We start from the raw sequence: 18,631 nt of genomic DNA, 5'->3' as shown, positions 1-18,631 counted from the left end.
CTCTCTCATCGATGTTTCTAACTCTCTATCCCTCTCCCTTCCTCTCTGTAAAAAATCAATAAAATATATTAAAAAAAAAAAAGTTAGCCTCACGGTTCCTCAAACTGCCCCCTTGTCCTCTGCATCTGTTCCCTCCGGAGGAAAGTGCTGTTTGTGGGTGGCGGCCCTGAGTCCCACCAGGTACCACATCTGGTACCTATAAGTGGTGGGTGTACAATACATATTTGGTAAATATTTATAATAGAGGAAAATAAAAGAGGAGCTCTACAATTGTCCTCTTATCACCTTAAGTGTCTTAAACTACAGAAACACGTCTATCTTATTTCCACAAGTTGGGGATGCTACTGCTTCTCAGACACACCATTTGTTATGTACCACAAAGAATTAAAACATGGCGCGATGCTTCCTTGTCGTGTCAGTTATAAGCCACACATCTTGATTTCACTGATGTTACAATGGGAAAGAAACGGGCATTTTAGAAGAGATGAAATGCAGTAGGTAGGGCCACCTCTTTCAAAGGAAAAGCTTTCCCTTGTGGTCCTGATGCATTCTGAGATTAGCTGTCTCGTTTTCAGGCTCAGCTCCTTGCATTTATACATGTTATGCAACCATGCTTTCATATGGGTTGAGAGGCGACATTACCTCTATTTTTCTTATGGACACAATAATACGAAGTAGTTCTGTGCTTTAATATAGTTTTAGTGCAGATTGTAAAATACTTGTCAGAGCCAAAGTCAAACCAATTCTGCGCTCTATTATTTATGACAAGATTTAAAAGAATAAACATTCATTCTGTCTTCTCTCTCCCAAGTAATGGTTTTTGTTGTCCTACTTAGTGGCTGATTTGGCTGTTTTGCTGTTGTTATTTAGCTTATTCTTAGTTCAAGTAAAGCAACTGAACTGTGAGTTTCCTACTGCACAGAGAAATCAGGCATGAACAGACCCACAGGATGAGAGCACATCACCTGCGTGGGCTAAATATGACGTTTTTAAAGTGGGAGGTGGGAATTCATCGTCTTTCTGGGCAGAAGGGAGCCTGAGGAATACAGGGTAAAAGAAATACAGCTTCTGTAACAATCCTTTGGAAATTTTTAATGGATAATCCTTGCTCATAAATTCTACAGTTTGGGGTAAGAAAAACTCCATCTATTTCTAATCTGTTCAGTAATATCAGGACATTACTTATACATAACGGCAAAGAGTCACCCCAAAGAAAAGAAAAAGAAAGGATTTCTAAAGGCTAGACCAGCCATGGGCAAACTACGGCCCGTGGGCCGGATCTGGCCCGTTTGAAATGAATAAAACTAAAAAAAAAAAAGACCGTACCCTTTTATGTAATGATGTTTACTTTGAATTTATATTAGTTCACACAAACACTCCATCCATGCTTTTGTTCCGGCCCTCAGGTCCAGTTTAAGAATCCATTGTGGCCCTCGAGTCAAAAAGTTTGCCCACCCCTGGGCTAGACCATGACTGGATGGAGAGGAGTGGTCTAAATAATTATAGCTCCCATGATGCCTTGCTCCCCACCAGGGTCTCAGGGTGTTACTCTGTTGATGAGGGTCAGTAGCCCTGATGCTGGGGAGGAAAAGGGTGAGAAGCTGGTACGGTTGGATCAGCACTAACATGGGTTTTGCCCACTGTTCTCTCCCCTGCAGTCTGAGTACCACTACGAGTACACCGCATGTGACAGCACGAGTTCCAGGTGGAGGGTTGCTGTGCCGCACACCCCAGGCCTCTGCACCAGCCTCCCGGACCCCGTCAAGGGCACCGAGTGCTGTAAGCAGCCATCCCGCTCCAGGGCCACCTGTCACTCAGCTTCAGCCTCTGCCCCATGCCTCCTGCCTTGCAAGCGAGGCCCTCCCTGACAGTGCAGCTGCCTTAAGGAATCAGATCTTTTTCCCACTTAGTCCCCATCCTCAACCCTTTTGAGATTTGGCGCAGAAATGTTATTTCACAGATGCAAACTGGGTATCTGAATTTGCTTTAAAAAATTTTTTAAATCCCATTAGGGTATAAAGTGTAAGTAATTCCAGCTGTGTGCCATGCAGATCCTTTTTTCAGTGTGCATACATTTTCCTTTTTGCCTGTGCATGCCTCCAATCTGCACTCACCAGCCACAATTGGTCATTAGAAAGATTGCAATTTGCTTTCGTCCTTGAAAAGGAAGCCAGAGAAGATGAATTTAAAACACACTGGGCATCACTTCAGGAAACAAGAACCTTCCCCGACTGGAGCTGACTGTGCAATCAGCCAGGCGATGGCTTGCCTGCAGCTCCTGTTCCCACCTCTGCGACTCTTAGAGCTTTTCTACAATCAGCTGCTCATTCCCCTGCACTGTTCTTTTTAGATATGCAAAGGGAGTAACAATACAAATCAGAGACTAGAATCAAGAAACACTTGAAAATTTGGAAAGGAAATTGAGGGCATTTAAATTCTAAAATAGGCTTAGCATAATGCCTGGTTCAGTAAGTGGGCAAATAAATACTTATTAAATTAGAGAATGAATATTTCGAAGACCCGAGCAGAACAGAGGTGTGACTAATGGTAACAAATGAGCCGTCTTCTCTTAACTGGGCCAACTTTATCGAGCTCCTCCTATGTGCATATATCCATTCATTTGTCAGCAAAACCTTTATGGAGAGCTCCTGTGTCAGTCACTGAGCCATCATCCCTGGAGGAGTCAGGGCCTGGTGGCAGGCTCCCATCAATATGATGTGTTAATACAAGGTGAAAAAGAATGGGGGCTATGGATACTTATTAGGGATCAGAACCACGTGAGCAAAAGTTTGGAGGTAGAAGAACACGTGACCTGGGATGAAGACAACGCAGGCAGCGTGAGGATGGGGCTGGGCTGGAGAAAGGTCTGCATGGGAGATAAGCTGGAAAGTTTGGCTGAGAGCTTAATTCTATAACCAAAGAGGGGTACCTGATCATTTTTTAATTAAGTCAATGTTTTAGAATGATACTTCTGACCACAAAGTGAGCAGAAACAAGAAACAGGGCACAAGTTAGGAGGACATTGCCGAGGGTGAGCTCACAGGTCATGAGAATCCCAACCGCATGGTCAGTGGAACCGGAAAGGAGACAGAGACTCAAGGGGAAACTCAAGGCTGGAGGGCCAGGTGCCCTTCAGAGGGGTCGGCGTGAGAGACCATGGTGTCCTCTTCACTGGAGAGGTCTCGGAATGGCCATGGCTATTCCCTTAGGAAACAAGATTGACAGGGATAAGCCCAAATCCCTCAGCAAGGCAGAGCTTCCACAGCCCAAGTCTTTTTCTTTTTTAAATCACAGCTTTACTAAGATATAACTTGCATGTCATAAAATTCACCTCAAAGTGTAAAGTTCACTTAGTTTTTAGAATATTCAGAGTTGCATAACCATCACCACTATTTAATCTCAGAACACTATCATCCCGAAAACAGACATCAAATCTATCAGCCATCTCTCCCCCAAGTCACTGGCCCCACAAATTCACCATGTGTCTTTGTGGATTTGCCTGTCCGGACATTCCATGTTAATGGACTTGGACAAAAGACATGCATGGCTCTAACGCTTAGCGGGCCCAATGCCTAGACCTCCACCCTCTGCTCCTCCCTGTAGGATGCCCAGAACCTGCCCACTTCTCCTAGGGCAGCAGCGGCCTCACCACCCCACCCTTGTCCTTGCTTTGTGTTCCAGCCTTTTCTTGCAATGCTGGGGAGTTTCTGGACATGAAGGACCAGTCCTGTAAGCCCTGCACTGAGGGCCGCTACTCCCTTGGCACAGGCATCCGGTTTGACGAGTGGGACGAGCTGCCCCATGGCTTTGCCAGCCTCTCATCCAACGTGGAGATCAACGACAACACCAACGAGTCCACTGAGAACTGCACTTTGTGAGTCACCTTCTCCCTGTCCTCTCCCACCCCTGTGCTCCCTCCTCCCTGTGCTGGGAAGGGGCTCAGGGAGCACTCCTCTTCTGCTCTGCAGGCGGGCAGGGAGGGTGGAGAGGAGGGAGCCCAGGCTGAGGGCTGAAGCAGGTGCCCACAGCACTGTTAGGTGGGACGTCCGTCCACCTTAGCCCATTCACGGACATAAGCTTCCTAGTGATGGACAAGCATTTGTGGCAGGAGAAAAACATGGGGAGATAGAGAGAGGTAGGTAAGATGGCCATGGGTTCAAGGGCCCAGTCCATTTAAAACAAAATCCAATTGCATTTCCACCATGGAATTCAGGGTCAGCCAATAAACATCCTCACGTTGATGGCAACACAATGTGTAAAGCCCTGGGCATCTTCCTAGCTTCGGTGCTAACTTCTAAAACTGGTCTGCCAACCCCGAGGTGTGGGGGGGATAGAGCAGGACCAGAGCTTTGGTCGGTGGTGGCTTTCAAATCCTTTGAGACTCCAGTGACTGAAAAGTTCCCAGCTCAAAAGGAGATATTTTTAGTAATTGAAAAGCTCAGCTCAGGGTGCTTGTAGAACTGGTGAGCTTTCCTTGTCAAAACCTCTGAATACGTAATGCCAGGGGTCGGAGTGAAATGATGTGCCTTCTGTTGTTCAGCGCCATGCTGGATGCTTTAATCCCCGCGAGAACCTGTGAAATAGCATGACTGTTCCCATTTCACAGGTGAGGACCTGGAGACTCAGCGAGTGAGGTTCAGTGACTCGTCCTTTGTTACCCGGCTTACGGCTGGCGAGCCTGGAACTCACACCCAGTCCCAAGCTTTCTACTGCCCCGAGCTGCCACCTTCAAATGAGTCGGTGTGTGCGAGGCAACGTTGGATCCTAGGGAAGAAAGTGGGGGCGGTGCATGGATGTAAAAGACAATCGTCCACTGCTCTTTGTTAAATATTGGTCAAGAATACGGGAGAGAAGTACGTCCTTGAAAGTGTCTCTTATGCCCAAGCAATCAAAAGGACAAAAAGGAGTTAATAACTGTATTACACCTGGATTTCTAAAACGAGAGCAATGTCTCCCATTCTTATACTTTAACCTCCTAGAAGTACCCTTGTCGGAGCCAGGCAGCAGGCATTTCAGAGTCCAGTTTTAGAATTCAAACTATGTGTCAAAATCATTAGCACGACAACACTGCCTCCGAGAGAAAGCTGGAGAGGATTAAAGCTGGAAGGAGAGGGAATGCAGGTTAAGACAACCAACCCCATCTGTGTCCTAACAGAGAATGTGACTGAGCCGACACAGGTGCAGGCCTGGCTCACTCAATCAATTCCTACTCAGCGAGAAAGGTTTCTCTTTGTCTGGGGATGCACTGAAGTCCAGAAATCATTACCTCTCAGCGGGGCAGGGTGTGGGCTGCGTAATAAAACAACCCAACCTGCTTCCACGACACAGAGCCTGAAGGGCCTGGATCTCAAAGCGTCCAGGACATCCCTGGGAGGGGAGAGTAGGTTTCTCTCTAGAAACGGAGAGCAGATGGCCATCCAGAGAGGCTTTGCGATTTCCTCACCACCCACAGAAAGGCAATAGTTGAGCTGGTATTACCTGAATCCACTGCCTCCAAACTAACCCCAGCCAGCACCACCTCCTGCCTGTTCTGCCTCTAACACCTCCCAGCAAGTACCTCCTTCCACTCCCAGCCTTCTCCAAGCCACTGTCCACTCAGCAGCCAGATTGATCTTAAAACACAAATACAACCACAGTACTTTCCTGCTGAAAATTCTGGATGCTGTCAACTCTTATTGCTCTTGGAATAAAATCCAGTACCTGCCCCGACTGGCCTCTGCTCTCTGCCCATTTCTCCAGCCTCTCTCAAGCACCTTCCCTCTTGCTTATTATGCTCTAGCCAGACTGGCCACCACACTCTGTCCCTCCTCGGGGCCTAAGTGTGACTTCCTCAAAGAAGTCATTCCTGACCCCACAGGCTCCTGTTACACACTCTTGCATCATCTTCTCCTTATGGCACTTATCACAGTTATTACTACGTGATTAATTGTGTGATTAGCTAAGCTTCTGTCTCCTCAACTATAAGCAGAATGCAAGCTTCAAGAGGGAGGGGACCAGGTCTCTATTGTTTTTTGTTGTATGTCCAGCATCTAACATCTGGCACAACTTTGACAAGAAATAAATAACGGAACAAAATAGGACAATCCTTCAGGGGCTCCTTCTTGGTTCCTGGCTAAATGTCCCTTGATCACGGTGCTGGAAACAACCCTTAGATCCAAGACTGGGATAAGCAAGAGGGAACAGGAGTAAAGAAGAAGTAAGATAGAAAGGATGCTGTATGTTAAAGGAGAAAAAAGGACAGAAGCCAAGCAGTATGAGGGTGAAACAAGAATGAGAGCAATATCTATGTAAATACTAAAAAGGGTTTCAAACATAGGAAGCCTCTAAGTTTTCCTGTGCAGTTTCTTCTTTCTAACTTGAACTTATAAAATAATGCCACACAGCGTGAGCCAGGCGGTGCCTGGGTGGCCGCCATGTGAGAATTCTTCTTAGAACACTTGCCTCTTTGACCAGGGTTATGGGAAAACAAAGCAGGTATAAGCAGATCACAGCTAAATGAATGTGAGCAAATTTCCTAATTACTCTGGTGCCTCAGTTTCCTCATCCTGAAAATAGTATTCCTCTTATAGGGAGTGGTAATAATTAAATGAGATGATAAGAGCAAGAATTTGGAGCAATGCCTGGCACTAGAAATCGGTGAAGACATGTTGTTCTGATTGAGTGTGAAGTGCTCTTCGCCAGGGACAGCTCTGACAAACACCAGAATTGTGATGCATTTTGCAAATGTAACCCATTATGGCACCCTTTTAATTATTCATCTGACTTCAGCAGTTATTTATAGCTGATGCCGGGGAGCACATCAGCATTCAGTGTTGTCTCGTTTAACAGGAGCAATCAATACCATTAGGTTAGTGCGGGAATCTTGCAGGAGCTCAGCATAGGTGCTTTGGATATGCTTCCACGCGAGAATAACACTAACTGTTGAAGAGCTGGAAGTGCCATGTTACTCTGACAAACACAGGAGGAAACCAGGGGACGAAACTGAGGTCCCCTTAATGGGACATTATTAGTCACTGGAGACATGAGCTGGTTTCCAGCAAAACAGTGAAATAGTGGGGGCATAATGTGGGGCCACCTCTTATTGGTTCCTTGATCCAGAGGTTGTTCTTTTAAAAAAAATATATATAAATGTTTTATTGATTTCAAAGAGGAAGGGAGGGAAAGAGATAGAAACATCAATGATGAGAGAGAATCGTTGATTGGCTGCCTCCTATACGCCCCACATTAGGGATTGAGCCCGCAAGGCAGGCATGTGCCCTGACTGGGAATCGAACCGTGACCTCCTGGTTCACAGGTCGATGCTCAACCACTGAGCCACGCTGGCCAGGCTCAGACGTCATTCTTTACTGAGCATTTTCAGGTCTAAGCTTTCGCCTGTGAATCACAAATCAAGAATTCCCCCAGAGACCTAGAAGGTCACATGAAGCTGGTGGGCCGTGCCCCTGACAGTGAATTTGGCCCCTGTTTCAACCCACAGGTCCAAGTGGGTTCCCCTGGGCGACTACATCGCCTCCAACACGGACGAGTGCACGGCCACACTGAAGTATGCCGTCAACCTGAAGCAGTCGGGCACTGTCAGCTTCGAATACTACTACGCAGACTCCAACATCATCTTTGAGTTTTTTGTAAGCTGTTGGCCAAGGGGGAGGGTGGGCGGCAGAAACTCTCCGTGGCTCAGATGCACCTGCAGAAATCAAGCCCAGTCCTGCCTGGGAAATCGCCACAGTTGTTACCCTCTGGAGAGAACTGTGGGCAAAAGGAGCTGAGGCTTCAAGAGGCGAGGGGATCTGAGGGGAGGAGGGGAGTCTGGGAATCCTGGGGGTTTCGCCCTGCTCAGACACGCACACCGCATGGAATGGCTTCTCTGAGTTACCGGTTATGTCTTTGTTGTCAGTGCCTGACGTTCTGTGTGTGCGACTAGCTCCTGCCCTCCTTCAAGGCTCGTATGTTCTGAGCTCTGTTCCTAAAGGAAATTGGCAACTCTTCTCCCACAAAAAGGGGCCTCTGGAAGGCTGCCACAGCGTGGGGGAAGGAACCCATTTCCTTAGAAGACTCTGATCCCAAACTCCTGCTGCCTCAGGTCCAGAATGACCAGTGCCAGCCCAATGCAGATGACTCCCGGTGGATGAGGACCACAGAGAAAGGATGGGAATTCCACAATGTGAGCATCAAGCCAGCCTTCCTGCCGCCTCTGCTGGAGATGCAGCCGTTCCTAGAAATCCCGGAAAAGGGACCAAGGGCCTTTCCTCCGAGGAGTGCTTCCTCCCAGCCCAGGCCTCCACCCCTCCTTCCCCAGAGGACAGGGGTCTGACATGATGAGGAGGCTGCAGTTTCTCTCCTAATGAGTTGACGAAATATGGGTGTGGGCTGTCTTGCTGCACCAGTGGCTTGACCCCAAGGATCAGCAGCCTTTTTAAAGGCCAGGTCTTCTGGGGACAGGAGATGGATAAGTAGAATCAGAGAAGAAGGAGGAATTCCATTCACCCTACTGTCAGACCCACCCTACCGTCAGATCCCTTCACCAGTCTCGCTGCAGAGTTGCCCATGGTGTATGTGACTGAGGGTGGGAGATGGTGGTAGAGGAAGCTCAGAAGACAGAGGAGGAAGGCCAAGGCAAGAGCAAGTGCAAAGCTGAGGAAGTGAGGGGGAGGATCAGAATAGGCACTGGTAAGAGGAGGGGTCCCAGCAAGAGGCTGCACTAACTCCTGTCTGTGTTTGTAGGTAAAGCTAAATCGAGGCAATAACGTCCTCTATTGGAGAACCACAGCCTTCTCAGTGTGGTCCAAAGTCTCCAAGCCTGTGCTGGTGAGAAACATCGTCATCACAGGTATGGAGAGGGGGCGGGGCCTGGGTCTGCTGCTGAGTTTTCAGCCTTGTGACTCTGTAGGAGGAGAGTGGGGGCCAGTCCCCAGGGGGCTCAGTCTCTAGGCGCAAGTTTTGCTTTTCTATGTTCTTCCTTCCCAGGGGTGGCCTACACTTCGGAATGCTTCCCCTGCAAACCCGGCACATATGCAGACAAGCAGGGCTCCTCTTTCTGCAAACTTTGTCCAGAAAATTCTTATTCGAACAAGGAAGAAACGTCTTGCCACCAGTGTGACGCCGACAAATACTCAGGTGATGTTTCTGAGGGCAGGAAGGGTTTGGAGGGCGATACCAAGCACAGGGAGAAACAGGCGGTGGAGCCATCCTTCTGGTCAAGTCCAGACCGGTCATTCTTAAACCCTTGCTTTCTGGACACTGGAAGAACCTTGCCAACCCACATCCTACCAATTGCTCCGGAAATAAAAATGAAATCATTTAATAGGTATTCATGGAGCTGCTACTATCTGCCAGGGCCTATTCTAGGTGCTTGGAATATATTGGTGAACAAAATAGACAAAGTGCCCTGTCTTCATGGAATTTACATGCTGGAGGGGGTAAGACAGACAATAAACAACAACTATAATAAGTAAACAATAAATATATAAAAGTTTATATTGTATGTTAGACAGTAAGAAGTACATGGCATGGCATGGCCAGTGTGGCTCAGTGGTTGAACGTCAACCTATGAACCAGAGGGCCCCGGCTCAGGCACTCCAGTGGTTGGTAAGGGGGCCAATCTCCAAGACAGGTCCTGAAAAAACTAGTAGTGAGAGAGAGAGTCCCTTTTCTGCCTCTGCAAACACTCACAACTAGTTATTTCATTTTTTTCTTTCTCACACAGAACCATACACAAACCCAGCTCAGGGCGCTCTCTCAAGCAGACCCCGAATCCCTACACAGACACACCCAACCTTAACACAGGTGTTATAGTATGTGTTGGCTCAGCCAAGACCCGCCACTGACCTTGTGAACTGCTTATTTTTACACTATTTTTAAAACAGAAATCCTGTTTCTGTCCACGGATCTTGCCAGAGGAGTATAGATTTCAGCAAGAACAGGAATGTTCAGATCTTGGGGGAAGTTTTTATCTATACGTCCAAATTCCTGTTCTTCCACTCGACTTTCTTATTCCTCTTCCCTGCTCGGTCAATGGCAGCCTTTGTTAGTCTAAGTCTCCAGCTCTTTCCAGCCCAGCTGCTGTACAAGGGTGTGAATGGCAAGTGGTTCTAGAAAAACTACCTACGAGTATTTTGATCAACTCCATGTAAACCAATTTGTATTCAGAGAGCTGTTATGAAGTGGTAGGTTAGGAGTCTGAATTCTTGGAGTCTATTCTCCTTCTGCCACCGATTTCCCACTCCACCCCTTTGGCTGGGGAGTGAGTTTTTACTACGAAGAACAAGGTCAGCTTGTCGACCACCTACCAGCTAGGGGTACAAAGAGGGTTACAGTTCTTTGGGACTTGACTCCTCCAGAATCCAGGGTCAATGGGAAGCTGGGAAGCTGCTGAGAGAGTCCGATGAGAGCCTATGATGGAGTGCACATGAAGGAAGTGACCGAAGACCCTGGGAACCTTTAGTCACCCATTTACAAATACGTCCTGGGTGTCTTGTAGGTGCCAGGGCTTCAGCTTGGTGCTAGGGTTAGAGCGGTGCCTGCCTTCCAGCTTATGTTGAAAAGGGGAAACGTGGTTATGGAAACATCTAAGTGTAGTGACTTCATGGAGTCGGAGGTGCTGGGATAGGAGCACCGAGTGTAGGGTGCAGTGGAGGTGAAGAAGGGAAGCGGTCATTCCTCTCTAGGGAGAGAGGAAAGGCTTCGCTAGCTGTGGTCTTGAGAGATGAACGGAGTCTTGACAGACAAGTTGGTGATTTGATGGGGGCGGGACATTCTGGAAGAAGTTAGAGCCAAAGCCAGAAGGCTCAGGGAACTTCAAGTAACTAGCACGGCTGGAGCTTACTTGGAGAGGTGTGCAGGGAACAGATTATGGACCGTCCTTCTGTGCCACTCCTCAAAAGTTGAGATTTGATCCTTTCAGCAGTGGGAGCCACTACAAAGTTTTAAGCTGGGGACATGGCCTGGCTTGTGCTTTTGAAAGACCACTCTGGCTGCCATTTGGAAAATGGGTGAGGAAAGGAGATTTTACAACAGGTCCAGGTATCCAGGACCTAGACTAAGGCAGAGCCATTGGGGGAGGAGATGTTAAGCACAAAACCTTGACTGAAAGAAAGCATTTTCCTCATTGATACCTAAACCTTGATCATTAGGATTAATTCCTTTGTGTTACATTTAATAGTTAGGGATTCATTTCCTAAGAGAACAGCCTGGGATTTAAGAGCCTGGACCCCAGAACTAAATTACTATGGTTCGAATCTCTAGTCTACCATTTTACTAGCTTCGCCACCTTGGGCAAGTTATCTGTCTGTGCCTCAGTTTCATCATCTATAAAATGGAATGACAGTAATCATATCTACCTCATAGTGTTACTGTATGGATTAAGTAATATAGGTGAAGGATTTAGAACAGTGCCTGGCTTGTAGTGAGCACTAACTTTATTAATTCATTATATTAAGGCCTGTCCCAGCAGTCCTCTGCTAATATAAAAATGCTATTGGCATAGATAGCAATAATAATATGACACTTGTATGATACTTTACAAATTATAAAACATTATCTCATTTATCACTCATAGCATAGTACAAGAGTGACTTCCCCATTTACAAACGAATAAAGAAAAGCTCAGAGAGGCTCAGAGATTTGCCCAGAGTCTGAGGTGGTATCTGAGCCTGGCCTGTTTTCTTTTGCTAAAGTGTATCAGAATGAGAACACTATACTCCTGATGCAGGGGGAAGACACTGAGAGGAAGAGGAAGGTACAAAAAGAAGAGTTGGAGCCCCCAAGATAGACTTTATTTCCTTACAGTTTTGGCCAGGCCCGATCCTACAGGAATCACGTTTCATTTTCTCAAACATCTAGGCCGATCTTTCAAATTTGACTAGTACCCACCTTAAACACCAAGATGAAACCTGAGCCAGGAGAGTGAGGTCTGTCGCAGCATTTGGGTTAATCATTTATTAACACCACCTTAGCAGTTGTCCATGTGTAAACAGCTGGACTATTTTTCCTGATACCTGGAGCTAGCATGTCAGGCTGAGCAAATATTTGACAAGCAGAGAAAGGCCCTCGTGTGGAATGCACTTTCTTTTTCTTTTCATTTTTAAGATTATATATATATTTGATTTTAGAGAGGAAAGGAGAAGGAGAAAGAGATAGAAACATTAACGATGAGAGAGAATCATTGATCGGTTGCCTGCTGCACGCCCCGCACTGGGGATTAAGCCTGCATCATGGGCATGTGCCCTGACCGATACTTGAACTGTGATCTCCTCGTTCATAGGTTGACACTCATCCACTGAGCCACACCAGCTGAGCTGGAATGCACTTTCTAACAGGCAGCTTGCAATTTGCTAAACCCAATACATAAGGGTCCTGGGAATTGGTGTGTTTTCAGTATCTCCCCCAAATTTCTCCTGGCAAGTCGGTCAAAAATAGGAGTCCCTGATCCCTCTGTGCTGAATTAGGCCTTCTGCTTGTTAACCAAATAAACGAGCTAAGAAGGCCCCAGATGTTTCTCAGCCAGTAGTTCCCTCTTGCCCAAGCTTATAAGACAGGGACAGAAGAGGCGTGGAGGTGTGTGGTTGTGGGAACTCCCTGGTGCAGGCCAACAAGGCGACAATTGGGAAATTTTCTAATCTAGGAACTCATTTGGTGCCTTAGGAAGAAGAAGAGCTCAATTGAGAAATAAGCCCTTAACTGGAAGGGAGAGAAAGAGACTTTTAATCCTTATTAAAAACCCATGATAGTTACCAAATAAAATAACCCCTACAATCCCAGGTAATAAGAGTTACCAGCATTTAGTGAGTCCCTCCTTACAAGGTGCCAGGTGTGCTGGCTTCTGCCAAGTAGATATTATTATTATTCCTGTTCTACATATGAGAGCACTCAGGCTCAGGGAGGTCAAGTAACTTGCCTAAAGTGACACAGCTACGAAATGATGACGCGGGATCCAGACCCAGACCCAGACCCGTCTGAGTTAGTAGCTCATTCCACTCCACCACACTGCCTGTCAGGTAACAGAGAGTGAGGCAGTCTCACATGATCACATGCTCGCCTGCAGGATGTGATCATTAGAAATAGTGGTGAGAGCAGTGGTACTAGTGTACACTCACATTCTACAAAGCAGTGATTTTTATTCTGGAGAAAATTAATTTCTTGGAAATTTAATGCATGGGATTCCACTCCACCACACTGCCTGTCAGGTAACAGAGAGAGAGGCAGTCTCACATGATCACATGCTCGCCTGCAGGACACTGTAGTCACATTAGAAATAGTGGTGACAGCAGTGGTACTAGTGTACACTCACATTCTATAAAGCAGTGATTTTCATTCTGGAGAAAATTAATTTCTTGGAAATTGAATGCATGGAGTGTGTGTATTTTTGGATAGAGAAAACAGGTCTCTTTTTCAAATTCTCAAAAGGGTGCATCATTTTTAAAAGGTGAGAACCCTTGTTTTAAAGAGGGATTCACTGAAACAGTTCTTGCTATCCAGGGGCTCAGCGGGTTAAAGCAGAACTAACAGGCACATGAGGAGAACACACAAGAGGAGAATAAATGAAACGATAGCTGACATTTTTCCATCAGGTGCAGAGCATGCTGGGGTGCTGGGGGGCGGGGAGGTTGTGCGGAAAGAAAATATGAAGAGAAAATTCAGAGAAAGAATTAGAATAAGAGCATGAAGGCACTGTCCTAAGCTTTTCTGTTCCCCTCAGGAGTAGAAACCGCACCCAGTCAGGATTCTGACCTGGAAGATGGCGGGTTTCAGGGAACGTGGTTGGTGGTGGTTAACCTGTGAGATGCTCTTTCTAGCTACCCACCCTCACTGCGGGTCCTCCGGCCAGTCCACTTGTCCACGCGCTGCACCCCAGCGCGGCTGTGGCTTCTCCCCAGCACCAGGGACGGTGCACAGGGGCGTCTGAGCAGGGCCTCAGGGACGGTGACTTCCGCCACTGAGGCCGAGGGCAGGGTTGGTGTGCAGGCTTTTCTACTTCCCGCAGTATCTGTGCTGTGCTGGACCCCGGGGTCTTGGGGCCACAGGGTCATGAGCAAGCGGTCAAGAGCTCTGCTTTCCTATGTAACCCGAGTATTTGTCCTCGCGTTTGCCGTTTAGAAAAAGGATCCTCTTCCTGCAAAATGCGTCCAGCCTGCACCGACAAAGATTACTTCTACACGCACACGGCCTGCGATGCCAACGGAGAGGTGGGTAGCACGGTCTCGGGGCCCCTCTTCCCGCTCCCTGGGCTTTACCACATTCGGAGTTCCAGTGGCCACTGAAGCTGCACCAGAGAAAACCCAGAGGCCTCAGAGTGACCCCGGGGCCCGAGTGCAGGGTCTGTCTTAGATCAGACCCTCTGGATGCACTGTCTGCCTCACTAAAGCAGAGCCTCCCGAGGAGACAGAATCAGGAGTCGGGGAAGCTGCATTCACTGAGCGTGTGCTTGGCTGTTAGCATGCACATGTTTGCTGGCTGGCTGAGTTCTGCCTGTTAAGCACAGGATAAAGGCTGGTCCTAGCAGCGACTGTTTTTCAGTCATCTCTCATTCCCCGCCCCCGCCCCGCCCTCATGTTTGCAGCAGCATCTCCTTCCCCAGCAGCAAGCGGGAATGGCTGTGTATCTTATCAGCTGCGCCTCAGACTCAGTTCTGCAGCATCTGGTGTTCCATCTGATCTTGTAAAAATTGCCATTTTCTTGGCCTCAGCTGACTCTCTGATTTCATGAGGACAGTCCTGCTCCTCTTCTCCTCTCTGGGCACATCATGTGGCTGAATGTGCCCGTCTTTGCTCCCTTCTGCCCCACTCTCCCCTCCCGCTTGGGCCAAGGCCTTCTCGACCTGTAGGGTGCTGCTTCTCTTGTCCACTGGCCTCTTGCCTCCCACCCCCAGCTTTATTGCGACGTCACTGACATGTAAGACTGTGTGAGTTGAAGGTGTGCAGCATGTTGATCTGATACCCTCACATTCTGCAAAACGATGAGCATCAGAGCATTGGCTAACACCTCCATCACATCACATAATTACCATTTCTTTTTTTTTATGGTGAGAACATTTAAGATCTACACTCCTAGCAACTCTCAAGTATATGATCCGTTATTACGAACTGTAATCACCATGCTGTACACTACATCCCCAGAGCATAATGGCCTGATCACTGGAAGTTTGTAGCCTTTGGCCAACACAGGCTTGATCAAAGCCTTGATGTCCCAGAACACAGTGTCCATACCCCCATGTGGATTGTTATTATGTGACTGTTGCCTTGTCTCTCTCACCATCTCTGAGTCTCCAGGTCTGACATATAGATGTTACTAGTTTTCTGAATAAATGCAAAAGCAAAGACAACACCCAAGAGACAAATTGGGAATTCCATCCATGCCTTTCTGTGCTCTGGGATTTACCAGCTGCTTTTCCTGTGATTCTACATTGGAATCCGAGCTTTCTCTGAAGACAACTGGTCCCCCCACCCCATGTCACACAAGTCATCATTAAGTATATCCCCTTTCACCCAGTCAACATGCATTCAAATGCATTTATTGAGCACAACCATGTGCCAGGCGCTGGGCTAGGTGCTTGGGATACATCAGTGACCAAGATAAAGATCCCCGCCCTGGTGGAGTTTTCACTATAGCCCAGAATCTCCCTGTCCTCAAAGTCAACTTTCCTAAAGATGTGCTAAGCTGCATACAGGCTAAGCCGTTCTTGATTCATTTCTGCAGACGCAGCTCATGTACAAATGGGCCCAGCCGAAAATCTGTAATGAGGATCTCGAGGGGGCGGTGAAGCTGCCCGCCTCTGGCGTGAAGACCCGCTGCCCGCCATGCAACCCAGGCTTCTTCAAAACCGACAACAGCACCTGCGAGCCCTGCCCTTATGTCTCTTACTCCAATGGCTCTGGTAACCCCCCTTTACTGCCTGATCCCTGCATCTCATCCATTTCCACAGCACCTTCCGAGGGAGGCAGTGAGGGCTGGGACGCCCCCGAGGACTAAGTTCAGGAGACGAGCAGTCAGGGTGGGCTGTCTGTAGGTCATAGTCACACTTGAGAATGAACTGCCTGCTCTTCTCATTCCAACTGCCACTGTGACTCAGGCCTGCAGGGACCCCATCCTCCCCCCCAGAGGCTCCCAGCTGGTGGCAGGGATGCTAACCGGAAGGTCTGGGAGCTGGGGTGGCCAGCTGGACACATATGGACCTGTGAGCCATGCTGCAGAGAGGAGTTGGGGGAATTTGTGTACCTATTCATGTGAATGCATGTACTGCTCATAATGTGACAAATAACATGAACTGTATGGATCAGACCAGAAAATACGTCTACGTTTGGAAAAGAAAAATTAGGTGGGCGAGGAGGATAGCTGGAACTTGGGAAGGAAGGGTCAGTATGTGCAGCTTGAGCCTGTTAAATACATTGCCAGAATGTTTTGGGTCAACTTCGTATCACTGTGCAGCAGTACTCAGCACTCCCTTGATTGGCTGCCCACGACGGTTGCCACTTGTCTGTGTGACAGCAGCCCCGGTCAGGGTGGCTGCAGCCTTCTCGTTGAATGCATGGATCTGTGGTCCCCCCAGATTGTAGCCACTGCCCAGCTGGCACTGAGCCTGTCGTGGGATTCGAATACAAATGGTGGAACACTCTGCCCACGAACATGGAAACGACCGTTCTCAGTGGGACCAACTTTGAGTACAAGGGCATGACAGGTAAGGGCCTCTCCCCTTGCCACGCACTCTCGGCTCCCTGCACACCCACGGGGGCTCTTCCTACGTCACATATTTTCATACTCATGATGTCTAGGGGGGAAATGAGCTAACCAGGCCACGCATTCCCTGGAAAGTTCCATTCCTCATGGGCATGTCTTCTGCCAAATCTCGTTTCAGAGACAAAAACTGAACTAGAAACAGCATGCACATGCCCCAAAGGTCTTGCTCTGAGAGCTTCAGAGTCTTTGACCAAAGTAGTGGGACAGGTGTAACATGGTTGTTTCCGGCAGTGGTTCCAGAGTGTCATCTGGGCGCATGCGTACCCTGCACCCAACACCACTGGGGCGTTAACTCTCTGCTCTCCTTCCAGGCTGGGAGGTGGCCGGGGATTACATTTACACGGCGGCTGGAGCCTCGGACAATGACTTCATGATCCTCACTCTGGTTGTGCCAGGATTTAGGTGAGGAATGCAAAACTAAGGGGAAGCCAGCGCCACCTTGGCCACATCCATGTCCCACATACCTTGGAATGCAGTAGGGAGAGGGCTCTGCATGCTGAAGCAGCAGTTCAGACAGACAGCACGGCAATGGTCTGACAGTGAGAACCTGACCCTGACCCAGGGTCTTACTCGCTGCCCATGCTAATTTACCTACCACTCTCCCGTCCCATCTAGCTCCTTCCACACTGGCCACATGCTACTTAAAGCCTTCCTCCTCACAGCATCAGATACAATTAAAAAAAACTTTTTAATAGGACCAGAAGTGCCCATAGATGGTTCATTTTTATTTGGGGCAAGAAGATTGGGAGGGATTGTTCTTATCATATTTATCCACTTATTCAAGAAGACCTAGGACAAAAAGCAATTTGTTTGCCATTAAAAAAATACTACAGGCAGTGTGGTTCTATGGAATGAGCACTAGACTGTAAGACAGGGCACTTGAATGTTGCCACCTACTGGCTTTGTGAACTTGGGAGTCATCGTGCCCCTATAGGCATTAGGCCCCTGGTCTGTAAAACCAGGGGATTGACAGTGTGAATTTGGACTAACTCAGGCTGAGATGACTCTTCAGTCCACTTGTTAGCACAACTGTGAGCTTGGGCCTGCAGGTCCTCAGAATTCAAGCAAATGGCCAAAGCCGGGAAAAGGCCCTAAGTGGATTTCCAAAGCCAAAGTGAACTCTTGTGCACTTGAAAGATGAGGGGGAACCAGTGACTGGGCTTCCTGACTGCCAGGCTGGCCTCTCCATTCCCTCCTCCAAGCTCCCTCCTTTCCATCCCTGGACGGTGCTCGGTCCACGGTGGTGGCTCAGAAGATATTCGTTTCCCTTCCCTTAATTCACGTTACTCAGGGCTGAGCAGATATAGCCCATGTTTGAGAGATAAGAAAACTCTTTAGGCTTTTATGGGGGCACGTCTCAATTTGCAAATCTGATCACCATAGTAAAGGCTCCCGCACCTCACCCACTCCCTCCCCGCGTTGGCTTTGTAGCTGGCTCTCTCTTCCCCAAAGGAAGGAGCACCCTGAGAACTTCGCTGAAGAGATTACAAACTGAACTACCTGCTCATTGAACCCAGGCAAAGCTCTCACCATCCCCAAGAGAGAGCTGCTAAGTGAATGTAGACAATGTGCATCTCATGATAGCGGTGCTTCTACAACGTTAATGCCCATGTGCATCACCTGGGGATCAGGTCAATGTGCGGATTCTGACTCAGGGTCTAGTGAGCTCTAGGTGACGCGATGCTGCTGGTCTGGGGACCGCACTCTGCTGGTGAGGCTGTCCAGCATTTCACACAGCACCTCCCCATCTGGTATGACTTAGGATCTCACCACAGTGATGGGAGGTGAAGAAGGAAGATATTATTACCTCCATTTTACAGATGAGAAAACTACAGTTTGGCTACGTCAGGGTCACATAGCTAAGGGGCAGGATTGGACTTCGTACATGCTCTTTCCAATATAC

General features: G+C 48.1%; 1 protein-coding gene across 5 annotated transcripts in view; it reads left to right on the top strand.

The window, feature by feature from the left end:
* The window catches only part of KIAA1324 (KIAA1324 ortholog), a 44,290-nt gene that overhangs the window by 15,804 nt on the left and 9,855 nt on the right, over window positions 1–18,631 (top strand). For 4 of the 5 annotated variants that reach the window (XM_014534640.1, XM_014534642.1, XM_014534643.1 and 1 more), the window contains 10 exons: window positions 1,659–1,779; window positions 3,682–3,874; window positions 7,478–7,625; window positions 8,081–8,161; window positions 8,722–8,827; window positions 8,965–9,114; window positions 14,092–14,180; window positions 15,691–15,868; window positions 16,541–16,669; window positions 17,040–17,130. In XM_014534640.1, the coding sequence (XP_014390126.1) occupies window positions 1,659–1,779; window positions 3,682–3,874; window positions 7,478–7,625; window positions 8,081–8,161; window positions 8,722–8,827; window positions 8,965–9,114; window positions 14,092–14,180; window positions 15,691–15,868; window positions 16,541–16,669; window positions 17,040–17,130 (1,286 nt within the window). Of the gene's footprint in view, window positions 1–1,658; window positions 1,780–3,681; window positions 3,875–7,477; window positions 7,633–8,080; window positions 8,162–8,721; window positions 8,828–8,964; window positions 9,115–14,091; window positions 14,181–15,690; window positions 15,869–16,540; window positions 16,670–17,039; window positions 17,131–18,631 lie in introns of those variants that run through there. The other variant, XM_014534644.1, reaches the window with a different exon arrangement.

This window comes from Myotis brandtii, unplaced genomic scaffold (genome assembly GCF_000412655.1).
Source record: "Myotis brandtii unplaced genomic scaffold, ASM41265v1 scaffold131, whole genome shotgun sequence".
Classification (NCBI taxonomy): domain Eukaryota; kingdom Metazoa; phylum Chordata; class Mammalia; order Chiroptera; family Vespertilionidae; genus Myotis; species Myotis brandtii.
Note: the sequence above shows the minus strand (reverse complement) of the source record. Positions and strands in the feature narration are given on the sequence as shown.